Genomic DNA, 16422 nt, shown 5'->3' with positions numbered 1-16422 from the left:
TTTTTCCTATACCCACAGTCCATATAAGAGTATTACATATATGCATTAGACCAATAAACATATTGTACATAGACAAAGTAATACTAGACTGCGCTTTCATTAAAATGCGTGTTCCAATATTAGAATGAGATACAAAGAAAGTTTCAGTAATAAAGTGTTTCTTTTAATTTCTTGTATCGTTTCACCAATCACCGCATAGTGGGACAAATATAGGTCTACCTTAGCTTCATAGATGAACCACATCCTTAGAAGGGAGGCTCTTTCTTTCTAAAATCGGCACAACTTTTCAAAATAGAAATTATATATATTCAGCAGTTTAGAATTATTATGTCTATGAAATTGTACGCTATGAAATTTTATTGCAATTCTGGTTCATCATTCAATAAGTGATATTAGTTAATTTTTATTTTGATATTATGGATTTTGTTGACTAGCTTAACTAACAGTTGGAAGTACGAGATATCTCACAATTTAACCAACAGATAAAAGTTATCCTATGACCGATAAACCCAATTTTCAATAATGACTGATAGTTAAGACTGGTCTCACAGATAAATTGTAATCGATAAACCGGGCCTCAATTATAGTAATGACGTCATGAATCTACAACAAATATATGGTACGTTCCATTTAACATCCTCAATGAACTTGACAGCGATAACTGAAATACACGTTCCACTAACGTACAAAGGGAGCGAGCGTTGTAGGCTAAAGTTATGGGTCGAGCTCACATTTTAGCAAAGTAGGCTCTCAATATGGCAGTTAGCTAAAAACGGATATATTGGAATAAACACTTCATATGAACAGATGTAAAATTTTATTCATAAGGGATTTCCGTGAATTTGGTTGGTTGACTTTTTGACAAAACTTAACCAACTGCACACCTACGGTAACTTCAGACAAAACAGAAAAAAATTAAGCGAAAGCTTTAAGAGGTTATGTTGTAAGTTATTGAATTTTTTAGTGGAGTACTCAACTGACTTACATTAAAGTCTAATTAAAATATCTTCTGCGGCGATAGTAAAATAGTTGGTGGTGCGTCACAATAATGCTTCAAAAGTACTTATAAAATCCCTTGCCGCATCAAATAATGAGATAGATTCTCATGGTTACAATTTTCGTTGCTCGAGTTTTAAAAATACCGTTTATTTTTCAACGCTCACTCCGACCCACCTCTTGACAAGAAAAATTGTGAAAGTATTGTAAAAAATAGAAAATTTGTAATAAAGCATCGAAAATGGTCTATAGGATCAAAGACGAGGGATGGCGTTGGATGTGCAGTATACATTCTGAATATAAAACAATCTATACGAATCAGATTACCCGATATAACTAGCATATATAGTGCAGAGCTGTATGCAGAGTCTATCCCGGTTGAAGTCAAATAAAGAAGTTAAGGGTGTTATTTTATCTGACTCTAGATCAACACTGTGTGCTATGACATTTATTTGGGTTAAAGGACTTGGATTGGAATATATAGTAATGAATTAGCTGATCGATTAGCAAAATATTCAGTACTTAATGGAGTTTTTTGTAACGTTTGTACCGGAAAAATGCGATCAACTCATTGAAAGATAGAATGTATATCCTGGAGAAATAGTAGGATACTGCTTCACGATCCTGAAATAACATCTGTTTTTAAATTTATCCTATTATACCCTCACCTGTGAACTATATTTTTAAATACAAATTTTACTCAGCAAGTATACTTAGAATGAAGACTATATATATATAGTCATGGGAGATACCTCGCCCATCTTGACAAGCCGGGTATTATACAATCATCTGCAATGATAATTCTCATGCTTATCTCAATCACAATTTCTTCGGATGCAGCAATCACATTCATAAAACAGACATTTTGTTACAGTCACTTGTTAAACAAAACTACTCCCCCCTACTACTCACCACCTTTTAAGCATAGATAACCGATATACTCTAGATCTATTAGTAAATTGTATCAAGAATATTAAAATTAATATTGAGATACGAGTCATGGATAAATTCTATGGCTGATGGATGTGCTTCCAAGCCATTTTCTTTCACACACACACAATACCAAATAATGTGTTATCAAGCATTTTGTGATTCGGGAATTAACTTTTCTATTTTGGTCTGGACTGGATCTTTGACGCTTTAAATAAATTTTCATAACTCATCTACTGTAATTTCTACCAATCTTGAAAATAATTTCCAAGTATTATGCGTGTCTTAAAATTTTAACTTCTGTCCATATGGGACCATTAATTTTATTGAGTTTGATGTGGTGGGAAAATATTGACATTTGATTGATATTTTGTCAACAATAAATTTGTAAAATGTCGCTTTGTATACTTTGATAACTCTAAACATATGAATTTTTCTTTCTTCCCAATTTTGATTGCCTACTATGGGTTTTTTTCTTACTATAGTAAAATACAATACTTAATACCTAGTTATATACAAAGTGTGTAAAGTAGCCTTTTTCGATAAATGTGAATATTGACTATCACTTGAGTCGAAAAAAAGGCCTTTACACACGAATTGTATAAAATGTACAATACCTAACTAGAAATTTTATGAAAATAGAATAATTCCATATTAATTTGCTTTACGCACTAGTGCGTAAAGTGAGTTTAATTTTTCTTTAGAAAAAACTATAGGTAACGCTTTTATTAATTCCTAATAAAATATAATATATATTAATATTTTAAATGTGCTATTTGTGCAGTTGTTCAGTTTTAACCCTTCAGCTTATTCTAAAGAGTTGTGGGTAGAAACTACAGTAGTATTGCTAATGTTAAATATTCCATACGATGAAGAATTGCTAGCAGCGAGAGTGGATGTAGTAAAAAGAGTTTTATATTCCAATAAAATACTATTACCATAATTTTGGGATGTACAAGGGATATTATGATAATCCATTAATATTGAATTAGGAATATTGTTTTACTTAATGTAGAGTATACGCAGCCCTCTGCAACTGTAAACGACTTTCAATCTCGGTGTTCTTTTAGATTAGGAGGTCTCTTCCAGAGTTCACTAATATGCTGATGACCTTCTAAAATGATGTCGTTTATTCATAGCTTGAGCAAATTAAGGTACTTTGCTATAATTGATGGCATTTTTTCAAATATAAGTATTCCTACTGATTATTTCATTCATTTATTATTTGCAGTTTTAAAAAGAATCTGAAAGTATCCACTATAGGAGGTTTTGAAGCAATATATTTTGTAATACAAATAATCTATTTTTGAATAAATTGGATTTAAAATAGTAAAAATCCTTTCAGATTTAATATCCTCGATTCTTAGATTTGTCAACTCTCTTCTTTCACGAGTGCCAAAAATACAAATTAGAAATACCACCCAAAAATAATTATTACTAAATAAAATAATAAAAAATGGCATTAGCGTGACTTGAATCTGGGACCTCCGGCATGTGAGTATCGCACTATAGTCACTACGCTATGGAGACTTTAATAGTGCATAAAGATTTACGCAGTCTAATTTCGATTTTAAAATAAACAAATATCAACAAACATGGGTATTAAAAAGCAAATAAGAATAATATTTTTTTAATATCACACTTCCTCTTGCTTAAAAATACTTGAAAATTACAGAATATATAAATATTATACATCATCTAAAAAATATATATAAAAATAAACTGAGAACAATAAAACTTGTGAGCAAAATTGCCAAAATATATTAGTTACATTTACTCAATTCGATTTTTTTGTCCTGAATCTTGCTGTTAGCAGTTTAGACTGCTTTTGAGGAATTCATATTAGATTTCATTATTCAGATGAAATAAATTTAAAAATTAAACAAATATTTTCAGTGTTGCGGAAAAGGCAATTATGAAAGTATGAAGTTATTATTAACTCAAAATCGAATATGAACCACCCTACATCATCTTAAATAAGTTATACCAATTGCTTCAATATACTATAACATGTATAGGGCGTCTCGCGATAATCTCTTATTAAAAAGCTTAAAATAAAAAATTCACAAAATGACATGGTGAGAATATTGTCCTTCGCATTGCATATAACGAGGAAATTCAAACATTTCAGAAAAAAAGTACTGAGTGGTAGCACAATTCTCACTCAATGTCAATAAATTTATTTCTTATTGTTGGTAAGAATGGATAGATAGTTCAATGATTGATGACACCAATTAAAGCCAGTTGAAAAATAATCGTCTGTACTATGCAGCTTAATGATTTGTACACAGTATCAAAATATTATTTATTTACAGTCATTATAAAGTTGTTATAAACGGTCAAGCGGTTGCAATATTCAACTTTTGTTAACTATAATATCCGATTTTATTAGTTCGATATTTAAACATCGTCATATTCTTAAAGAACTTTTATTATACACCTTGTGCAGTATTTTAAACAGTATGGACTTGGAAGAGTACTTACATCAAACAAATTAGTTATGTTGATACCTCGATCATTCAAACAAATTCTGTACAAAAAAATGAAATAAGATGAAAATGGAAATTCTTTTTGCTTTATGAGGCATTAGATATTTGAAAAAATTAAATTAACTGTTCTGATTAAAAATAGTAAAATATTATAATAATAGTACAATTCAATTGTTTCTCCTAATGATTTAAGTTGGATAGTTTTTAATCAAAATCCACTGTGTTATACGGCAGGAATCTGATACGAGGAACGCATTAAGTGACACGTTTTATCATTGCAAAAATAAATGATGAATATACGGCAAATAAAAAATACCTAAATACATACTAAAATTTTGCATGATTTTGATTGGCAAATACTTAAAGTTTGACTGATTATGGAATATATAATTAACATCTGCGTTCAAATAATTATTTTAATGGACCTAATTGAATATCAAATTTTTGGAGGTGGTAATATATATTTACGTGCAGTAATTTGAATAAAATATTACTATATACTTATTAAAATCCAAATTACAGTATACATAATATAAACCAAAGGCAACAATAAACTGATGGAAAATTAACATTGGTATGGGTACAATACCAATCATTTCGACGTATCTACTTATTGCTTCTGAATAGGAAAAATCACGAATATTCATTTATATATATGACATGAATTTGATTTAAGGTAAATTTTAACTGAAGATGTTCGTGAGGTACTCCCACTTGTATTCAATTATAAAAACATATACATTTTCTCAAATAAAATAAATTAATATGAGAGAACTATTCACAGAAATATTGACAACTGTGTGAAAAATTATACTTTCTGACTACCTACACGAATTATTGTATTTCAAATCGTGAGCTGGCCCCGATATTTTCTGTATTAGTTGCATATTGTTGTACTATTTCAAGTACTTTAAATAATTTGTAATAATGTTTTAATTGATAAAAAACAGGTGATTCAATCATTTAACTATATTGCAGGTTCTAGTAATTTTCATACTCCTAAATACAAAATTCCCCACATTTCAAATACAAATAAAGCTTTAAAGTGTATTCATTTATGTCCACACACAAAAAAAATAACTAGCTATACAATATAATGATTAAAGCGAGGAAAAAACAATAAAAAATATTTGGAAAATGTCAATCGGATAAAACCCATTCTATGAGTTTTTCACAATCTAATTGGTTTGAAAGTTTATGTTAAAAACAGAGATTATAGCATGCACATGATTTTGCATAACGTTCAGTGGTAGACTCGAATTTTCACTACTATAAACATCTGAAAATATGAGAGTCTATATTTGGACGCCCGTGACTTAGGCATTAGTCTAGAAAGTTTTGACTTCAAATAGTTTGTCCTACGTTGAGTCTAGTAACTGTATTAAGTTTGTTTTTTGGAGATGACAATGTAGTTTCTATATACCTTTGCACTAGTTATGATTTACAAATCATAGCTTTCAAGTTATTTGGCCATATCTGTTAATTGAACGATATATACTAAAAATTTAGTATTATTTGGTGAGTCATGATGCCAACTTTTCACCAAACTAATGTGATCAGCTCTTAAACTAAACAAGGAATCTATTAAATGGTAGAATATATTTTACCATTTCTTCTGGTTTAATTTATTTGTGTGAATAGAATAAGGCCTCAACTGAATACATGGATATTTATGAGAAACTTTATTATTATCTAAGCAAATGTTCCTCGGAATGATAATATGAGTATATCTCTGAGTATAGTCAACTGACCGAACTAGCTAAGGCCCTCTTTATGAACAAAAAGCTATATACTCTGCAAGTATTACACATCTACAGCTCGGTTTCCAACCATATCTTGAGAATGCTCGTCTCTACAGAAAAGTTCAATTCTACTTTGGTGTCATGATAGTGGTACGCTGTTCTGGCACTGATTTTTGGATAGTTTAAAATATGATATATGTTTTGTTTCAGCTATATGTTTTGTTTCAGTGATGACAAAGTTAATGGACAAGGAAAACCGATAACACCACAGCAGATGCTTATCCGAGCTATCCAATATGTATCCCCGAATAAGTGACACATTCTTTTTTATACAGTTCCGTTAAATATGTTAGCCAGACATATGGCTTCCTGGCCTGGTGAAATAATAAAATATCAGTATCGTCAGTTGTATAATCTAGATTGGTCGAAGCTCGTTTACATTGAATGCACCTAAGGTTTTGGCGTGAAATACTGTAATTTATGTCAAACATTTTTAAAGTTATATCCAAAAATGCAGCATACCAGTATTTTTGGTTTTAAAAAAATATGTATAATGTTTAACGATGGTTGTGATGTTATCTATAACCGTGAATCACTAATTAGAAATTACTTCCAGGATGTGAGGAATAAAAACGATTGTTGAAGGGGTGAGAGTCATTATACGAGTATATTTCAATTTTGTTGGTGCTGATTTTTTTCTGATTTTTCTACTTTTTTTACCCTGTGTTGCAAGATTGGTTAAAAATCACGCATAAAGTATATTGGTTGTACTAACAGTACATTAAAGAGTATTGCTAATGTGCCAATTTTATTTCTCTTATCATATTATTGCTTCAACTAAAAATCTATTTACATACTTCAATCACTACAGTGAAACTTTTTATTATAAATAAGCAAGTTCAATCACCCACAACATTATTTCAAATACTCAAAAACATTTATAGCCAATTATTAGAATAATACCGGTACACAAAAAAAAACGAAATGTCTGACCTAGGTAAGCGACGCTTGTCTCTATATATTCTGGCTCGCCAAACACAAATCTGACCTCAGAATCGCTCTATCACACTTCCACATCTTGTATTGGAAATACATTCATTTCAGGTATTGTGACCTGCTTGAAGAGAATCAGAAATCGACTACACAGATCGTTAGAAAATACAAGTGTATGTTACAAACGCAGAAAAAAATCAATCTTTGTCACCACCAGCGAATTTTACTGATTCGTTCATTTTGAATTTTTTAATATTTGGAATGCAAATTCATCTTCAGTAATTGAAATTACATTAAAAAAAGATGGAAATTCGAGTTTTAAACTTGATAAGCATCACACAAATCAATAATAAAAAGATTTGTTCGACGGATTTTCGTGTTTGAGGAAAGATAAAGCTGATGAGTTAAATCTAATTACTGATTCATATTCAGCAGGTCACACGAGAAAAATGAATATTCAATAAAAGATTATCACGTAAACTTCTATCTATCGTAAAAATAGATAAGCTGTCAATTGTTGCGATTAACTTAACACATGCAATTCAAAAAACTGGAAGGTGATACAGCGATTTATTTTCAGAGAGCCAAAATAGATGCGTGCCAGTGTAAATTATGAAATATGGAACTTAAAAGCAATTCATATAATTAAAGTAAAATAACTATATCACATAATTTTCAAATTAATTTGACATATAAACGATTACAGCTTTGTTTCAACTACTAATTATAAATATTTTTTATTAAATAAAAATACATATACCATTAGCATAGTACTCTCAGAAACGTCCAATACGAAGACATATGTACAAAAAGAGTTCACAAATAGATTTGATTGGATTATAAGATGAAGATGTTAGCATCAAATATTTTATAGTTGCACCTGTTTATAAATGTCAAAATTGTCACTAGCATTGAAAAATTCAAGTAGGTTTTTCATATCACACAATGAATAATATGCAATAGTACACTGTGCAACAAATGAAAAGAGTATATTTTCACTTTTTGCACATTTCACTTTATATGCCAATTAATCTATATCTAAATATAGAAATTAATTTTTTTTGTTATTTTAAAACAAGGCGAATCTTTGTAAGAGTAATCCATAACACCAAAAAACGGAAGTAACAGTTCATATTTATGGCAGAGGCTGTTACGAGCCATTGCAAACATAGGCCTCCCAATACTCCTTTAATGAAAGAACGAAAGTAAAATACTATCGTGGCAAAAATTCTAAAATCTTTTTTATAGAACTAACATAACTTGTATCCAAATGAGTAACTGTATCTCTCTAAAATCCTAACTAACATTAATAATCAAAAGAATTCTTACTTCCAGTTACCCATATACCCAGTCTTGATAGTGCCATATCCTAATAAAACTTAAAAAATGTTTAACAATGAAATAAAACACAGATGTCTCCGTTTTTTAGTTCCATATTGATGAAGATATAACTTTTAGTTTTTTAAACTCAATATTTTATGTGATTTTTTTGAACCAGAAATGCCTGAAAAAATTTTTTAGAAACATTCCTCGTTTCAGTGAAACATTTATTAAGCTATCAAACAATTTTGTGTGAACCATTTAAGCATGACATAAAAATGGGAAATCGTGTGTGAAGAAGCTTTAATGATAAAAAATATCTATAGATAGGTAACTGCTATCTGTTAACTTAACAGAGGAAATCGATAGCAGATGTTTTGGTTTTTAATCCTTTTACGAGCCTATGCATTTTTGAGTATTAGTTAACAACATGTGTTGATAGAAATTTATGTGTGAAAACAGTAGAATAAGTTGAAAGATTAATGTCACTTGCTCCAGCTCCAAATAAATTTTCTGCATACCACGAATTTATATTTAAAGTATTTATCCAATATTATGTAAGAATTTCATTGGAATTCATTATTTTTATTTGGGATAGTATGTATATTATTCCATAGAACTATAATCTTTTTAACCAACATCCATATATATATATATATATATATATATATATATATATATATATATATATATATATATATATATATATAAACTAGATGTGGAGTTTCTTGAATTGCTAACTTACGGCAAATAACAAATTTATGTGTGGTGATGTATTTTTCAGTGATGTCGGAATCGATTCCTTTTACTACTTAGAACTGAAGATAAACAAAAAATATCTATAAAAGAGAAATTGTTTGTAAGCATATATTTCAAGCTGCTTCTCATTAATCTTAAAATATAAAGTTTCAAGATAACTGGTTCCACTTAAATTGTTAAATTTGAATTAGGTTTGCATTGAACTTTTGATATAAACAATCAAAATTCTCCCATTTATTACATTTTTTATATATGAACAATTTTTATGATGCTGCGTAATATGGGAAATTTTGTTGAATTTTAATAGAAAAAGCATCGATTCTTGTGAAAACTATCGTCTACTGTCGCGGTCCATCAATAGGCATTGTGTGTAAAACTTCATCGAGAAGTTGTAAAGCTCGATGAAGGTGTACCTCAATCCAACACGGCGTTTCTTTTATGGACTGACGGGGGTAATCCGGTCCCCAACCTTTAACAAAACTTAACCTCAAAATACAAAGTCGACGCAAATCGTCAACACCTATTCCGGTTGCAGCAGATAAACCTGAAAGGTTATAATTTAATTAAAAAAAAGCGAAAAAATTCAAAAATGTTTATACTGTGTATTTAAATCCAATAAAATTTTTGATAAACCTCAAAAATATATCTAAACTATTCTTAAAAATGCTTTTCCATCAGGGTCAGTTGAAAGAATTGAGGTTTTTCTTTTAATTTTAGAATGTGATAATTTTTTGGTGCAACAGCTAAATTTTTTTAATGTAATATACATCAATAGTATTGAAAACCTGATAGAATCGTAATATCCAACGCTAAATTGAAAGAATTAGAAGTTATAAATTATTAACTTGATTCAGCTTACTTATAGCCGGTGCTATTCCACCTACTGAATGTGGTCCGGGTATGTGTCCAGCTACAGCAGCAGCTTGCGCCGCAGCAGCGGCTTGAGCTGTTGCTGCTTGTGTAGTCATTTGGTGGTGACATTGTCGTAAATCAAAGACCTAAAAAAATATATTTTGCTAACAGTGATTATATGGACATATTTGAAAACAATATTTCTCACTTGGATTCATTAGTTAGATACTTGTATATTTTTCATTTTTTCATGAGATCTCACTATGTATTAAATCTTCAAACTCTAGGCTTTATATGTATGAATATTATTTTTCTGTGTTGATTATCAAAATTTTCTATATTAAGTTTGTAAAAAATATTGTTGCTATTACAGTTTATGTACTAAGTTTTTGTCATTTTTTTTCTATTCACCTTAATATAAGCTCCAGGGTATATTTTATGCACAGCATCTCCAGGCTGTCTTCCAGCTTCCCTATCCAAATAGTAACTTTGTACAAAGACTGAATGATCACTTAAACACCTCAACCATACATCTCCTTCTCCTCTAAGATCTAGCTGAACTCCTTTACCAATATGTAGTTTTGCTCGCTCACTTTGTTCAGTTCTATGGACATTACTTAAAGCTCCAAGACAAAATCGATTACCCCCTGAAGGATCTACATATCCATCTATAGTTACATTTGGGCAATTTGAAGGTACTTTAAAAGTTTCTCCTACTTGAGTATCCAATTCAAAGTAAGCCACGGAACACCAAAATTCAGGAGCAGGTTGAGATGACAATAAACCTGCTATGCTTACATCAGAACTAATATGATTGGGAGAGTTGATTCCTTAAAATAACATAATTAAATACATACAATAAGCTTAAATAAAAAGTCTTTTGATGCAAAAATGTATACCCCCTTGTTCTTAAAAAAATATATTCTGTTGTAAGTGTTGAAACAGATTACTTCAATTTTTATCCAAATATTTAATTGCAAGAAATACAGTTCGAATTCAAATAATTATGTGAAATTGGAGGGACTGAAATTAGCACCACGTATAATACTGGAAAACTGCTATGCAGGTATTAGGGTGATCTTGGATAAAAATAAAAATCTAGAAGTTTATAAGTTGCTAAAAACATGGAAACATGGGAACAAACGAGAAGAGCATAAAACACATATAGAAGACGAAAATATTGGACAAGTCCAAAAGTTTGTGAATATTTAAATATAATGGTATTTGAATACACGAAACTAGGAAAAAAATAAAACAAATAATACCTGCAGAAGATTAAGTGAGAAACTCCAGTTCATAACAAAATATCAATATTCACATGATGCAAAACTGAATACAACTGAAATAAGATTAGTTAAAAAAATAGAAAACAAAAGAGATAACATTAGAAATTCCACACATTGAAAAAATCAGAAGTTAAGAAAAACATTGAAATCTTTCAGCCATACAAATCAAATTAAGGAAGAATATTGAAGCAGGTTTTCAAAGATAAAAAATTCAAGACGAAGTCTTTAGGAAGATCCACAAGAGCATGGTTAAAAAATTTGAAAATTGAAGTAGGCAAGAGTCATATGGAATAGGAAGATAAACAAAGACCAAAGTAGGACAGAAAGCTAGAGAAGAATATCAACAATTTCAACTCCAGCAAACAAGGGACATTCGCAAAAGTATGATTCAAAAATTAAACAAGTATAAATATATAAACACCTCTTTCAAGTACAGTCTAATAAACTAGTAACATACCTAAGCCATGCGGTATAGTTTCTTGTGGTGGTTGTCTCACTGGGTTTTGACCTAGAAATTAAATGGTTTAAATTAAAGGAGCTATACTATCATAATTCATAAATGATAGTGACATAGCCTAAACAATTTTTTGTGTCAATAGAGAAAATAGACTGAAACAGGTAGCGGTAATTCATGTACTAATTTTGAAGCATTAATAACATACATCATACATTTTCTGTAGATAGATGTATAATGTCCTCAACTATAATGAAATATGAAAACTATAATAAAACTAAACATAGATATTATTTAAATACATACCTAATCCATGTGGTATAGTTTCTTGTGTTGGTTGCACTGGATTTTGGCCTAAAAAATCAAATAAAAATTAAATTAATAAAAAGAATGTACACCAACAAAAAAGTGCAACTAGCGATAGTAGAAACTAGTAACATATTTCTTCATCAAGTTTTTGTACTAAGTAAAATTGGTATACAACTTGATTACATCCTCCAAAAATAAAAGTACTATAATTGTAATTTATCGAGAAAGTTCATAACAGACAAAACAATAAACTATTTTGAATCAGAATTACTCATTTTGATGTATTATTTCTCATAAATCACATTTATGAGATGATGGTAATCCAATTAGCATAATTTGAACATGATATCAGCAAGATTCACAGCTTTTTTGCTGGAATAATACATATATATTATTTGAACCCAAGTTATAGGAAATTTTTTATAAAAGAATGAAACAAACAAGTTAGGTTTTTCACTGAGTAAAGCTGGGATCTAATAATACATACATATATATATATATATATATATATATATATATATATATATATATATATATATACAGGGTGATTCATTAAGAATATCCAATCTCTGAACTGTAGATTCTAGACCTCAAAATATGATGATTCTGCTCAACATGCTTTATGCAAATATTGCTATTTTTTGGCATAAGGAATCATAATTTGCACTAGCATTGCTAATAGAGGGCGCTAGTTACACTTGTTTCTGTTAATTAAATCAAAATAAACTTTTTTTGGGCTAAACTTACAACTAAAATAATAAAAAATAATTAAAAAGCATTAAATTCTACAAAAAAAATTTACTCTTCTTTGATTTGTGTAACTCAATCGGTTATCGAGTTATTTGCTTCTAAAAAGTTCAATAAATTTTAATTTTTTCATAAAAAAATTTTATTATCCCTTAAATATGTAATAATAACAAATTTGTAAACAAAAATAAAAAACTTAAAAGCAAATACTCAAAATGCCCACCATTTACTTCAATACACTTTATGATCCGCTTTCGTAAAGATCTCTTAATATCAAATAATCCTTGTCTATTATTTTTCATTACATCCGTGGCTTCTTCTATTTTCCGTCGCAGTTGTGGAAGAGAAGTAATTTAGCTAATACTATACTATATTAAAAGTTGTATTATATCTTTCAAAGATAACTTACAAATGGACATACCTAAGCCATGTGGTATAGCTTCCTGTGGGGGTTGTACTGGATTCTGATCTATGAAAAATTTAATCATATAATGCCCATAGAATGTGATATATCAAATAATGTATGCACAAACTTGAAATTCTAATAATGAAAAAGATAAAAATTAAAATACAAATCATAATTATCACTAATAGCAATAAGCAATAGAAAAACTTACAATATTAAATTGTAGTGAGTACAATTTGCTCACAAATTGATTTTCAACTAATTAATCTTATCTGTCTGTAAAATAATAAGCAAAGGTGGAGAAAACTTAGTCATGTTCAATACAGCAATCTATAACTGAACCTTGGTTATATCTAATAATTCCTTCCTGTGGACTCTCACAGGCAGCTGCCCACTAATTCTCACTTTCAAGAGTTCTTACATCTCTCCTGACACAGTTTAATCATCTTTCAACCTTTCGTTATTTGAGAACTTTGTAGATGAATACTTTAATTAATATAGGTAGTCATGTAATCCATGAATATGTGATAGATTCTGTCTGCAGAGGCAAACTGTGCATTACTTCTTGATTAATATTGTTATTAGTTATCACTGAACCTAGATAGAAAGCTAGGGTGATGAATTTTAGTGAAAAAATCCTTTAAATGTAGATTGGAAGTTAGTTGTTGCTATAATTTTGACACTAACAAGTTTATATTATTCAACAGTTGTCCTGGGTATTTTTCCCACATTACCTCACAACTACTTAAATGACATGAAATTCCAAATACACATAATACAGTGAAATCCACATTAGCAAGATTAAAGTACATATACTCAACCCACCATATAACAACTTTATATATTTAAACCACTTACTTGAAGGAGGCGATTGAAGTCCACTTAATGTGAAATTTTGTTGTGGAGGGTGATGTTGTATTGTTGGAGAATATTTGATTCCCATGTCAGCATCAATTTCCATGCTGTTAGCAGTAACGGCTGTAGGAGTATATTCATCTTTAACTAATCTTGGAGTTCCCGATTGAAGGGTTAAACCTGAGAGATCAATACCAGGTGAAACAACCCTTTCATAATGATAAGGATTGACACAAACTGAGTCACATTTCAAATCAAATGCAAATTGACAGTACTTTACATGTTTCAATTCATTTTTATGCAAGTCTGGCCATCTCCATATTCGAGCATAGATTACATGAGGAAATCCTAAAAAATTGTATATACTAATAAAATATGTTATATTATTTAGAGTTTTAAATATGTTATACATATTGGACTTAAGAACAATTCAAAGATAAAGGAATAATTCATTTAGTTAAATTACCTTTCCTTCCTGCTACTTGTAATCTACCATCTAATGTTCTTTGAATAGTAACACATTTACTAGGATGTGCTCCACTCGTTGTAATAGCTGTGATTAGTGAATCCAGCTCATCTCTTTTTTCTTTCAATTTCTTTACCAAAGATTCAATAGCTCTTTTTGCAAAACCTTCACTTTCTCCACCCTGTCTGTGGCACATCAAACTATGTACAATACTTAGACAGGCATCTGCTGATGAAGGAGCATTTGTATTTATTGCAGACATTCCTCAGCCTAAAAAAAATTAAATATAACTTTTAAATTATTGTTGATAAACAAATGTTAGATGATGTAGGCCTATAATGTGGTATTATGTTGAACAATGTTTGTAAATGGTTTCATATTTAAGTAATAAAATAATAATGCTTTTATAAATTTATTGCTTAAGCTATATGTAAGTCCAATAATAGTATTTAACTATCCAGCTATGTAGCTTATGTATTGGAAATATAACCTTTATATGACACAATAGATAATGAGAAAACATTTTTTCATATTGTCGGAACCTGGTAACATTTTTTTCACATCAACAAACACAAAATCTGGTTGTAAAAAAAATTTTTACTAGGTACTTAGTGAAATTATGTAACAACTTTTAAACTTAGAAAAAGAAAAATGCAAAAAAATTATAAGGAAATGTATTACAATTTCATGCAAATTTTTAAAGTTGTTAACTAATTTTTCTATAGAACTGGATAGAAATTTTAAGAAATATCTAACTAGATTCACACACGTTATTTTTTGCTTTTGTAAATTATAATATAATTCTGTTAAATTAATCAGAAAATGTCTACCTCAAAAAATGGAAATAGAAAACAATATTTACAGTGCTTAACAAGTCATTAATTATTAGGGGATGTAAATAGCACCTTTACTTGCCATTTAGCATTTTTAAAATCTAACCTGAGGATATATTTCAAAATTCAATATTACTGTAGTTGTCACCATTTAAAAAATATGTAATTTGTTTAATAGTAATCTCTAAGGTTTGATGATACTTTAATAAATTTTGTATATTATAGTTATACAAGGAGGTGTAACTTAAATATTCGAATTTGAAGCAAAGAACCAAATCCATACATAACTGAGTAATCTTAAGTATCAAAGTTTTTACTATTGCATTTTAGTACTTACTGATATTTTGTTCTTTATTGAAAAATAATCAACCCCATTCGGAGGAATTCAAAATATTTAACAACAATGCATATAACTAAACACCTACATAGATAAAACTAGATAAAGCCTCTCTCACATTTGGCATCGGTAACAAGTAACAAGACCATGGTTACGTTGTGGTGACGGATAGTATTGGTTTGCAATCGCCAATTACTCTTAAATTCGCAATTCAAGTATTTTTAGTACCTACAATAAAAATTTCATACAAATTCAAGAAAAAATTATCTAAGTAAACAATACATATTTATGAAGTAAACTAGCATTTTATTGTAATTAAAAAATTACTTCTTACTTCATATGCTTGAACTAAGTAGCAATCACACGCATCTTAAGAATTAACCTAAAAATAAAAGGGTAAAATGTCAGTACGTAATTTCAGTGTGGCCAACAAATTTCATAACAGTTTCTGTGGATCAACTAATAACAGCTTCTGTAAACGCACCTGCGTTTATGTGATCAAGAAAATTAGAATTAAAACTCAATGACTATGATCTAAAACATTTTTAATACTATAAATCTTTCTTTTGTTTTGCGTTTTTATTTCAAAATACTAAACAAAATTTGAGAAATTATGGCCTTCTGTTTCGAGATAGTTCATAAAACCGA

General features: G+C 29.3%; 1 protein-coding gene across 2 annotated transcripts; it reads right to left on the bottom strand.

The window, feature by feature from the left end:
• Nucleotides 1-3540: 3540 nt before the first annotated feature.
• Nucleotides 3541-16150, bottom strand: LOC130896348 (mothers against decapentaplegic homolog 4). 2 transcript variants are annotated; one of them, XM_057804374.1, is made up of 10 exons: nt 16109-16150; nt 15775-16002; nt 14605-14874; nt 14142-14486; nt 13299-13346; nt 12128-12175; nt 11825-11875; nt 10493-10911; nt 10089-10227; nt 3541-9773 (listed from the first exon to the last, which is right to left on the bottom strand). In XM_057804374.1, exons 3-10 carry the CDS (start codon nt 14864-14866, stop codon nt 9568-9570), a joined length of 1518 nt encoding a protein of 505 aa, XP_057660357.1. In that variant the 5' UTR covers nt 14867-14874; nt 15775-16002; nt 16109-16150; the 3' UTR covers nt 3541-9567. The 2 variants fall into 2 exon arrangements, with proteins under 2 accessions (XP_057660357.1, XP_057660347.1); XM_057804364.1 differs by having other exon boundaries at nt 15863-16002; nt 16109-16149.
• Nucleotides 16151-16422: the final 272 nt, after the last annotated feature.

Source organism: Diorhabda carinulata, chromosome 1 (genome assembly GCF_026250575.1).
Source record: "Diorhabda carinulata isolate Delta chromosome 1, icDioCari1.1, whole genome shotgun sequence".
Taxonomy (NCBI): domain Eukaryota; kingdom Metazoa; phylum Arthropoda; class Insecta; order Coleoptera; family Chrysomelidae; genus Diorhabda; species Diorhabda carinulata.
This window is presented reverse-complemented; position numbering and strand designations above follow the sequence as displayed.

Excerpts from the sequence above, each read along its gene's own strand:
- LOC130896348 (XM_057804374.1), bottom strand. The coding sequence starts at position 14,866 with ATGTCTGCAATAAATACAAATGCTCCTTCATCAGCAGATGCCTGTCTA. Across the intron at positions 13,347-14,141 it reads ACTTCAATCGCCTCCTTCAA|ATCAGAATCCAGTACAACCC; the intron begins GTAAGTGGTTTA and ends AATTTTTCATAG. Across the intron at positions 10,912-11,824 it reads AACTATACCGCATGGCTTAG|GAATCAACTCTCCCAATCAT; the intron begins GTATGTTACTAG and ends TGTTATTTTAAG.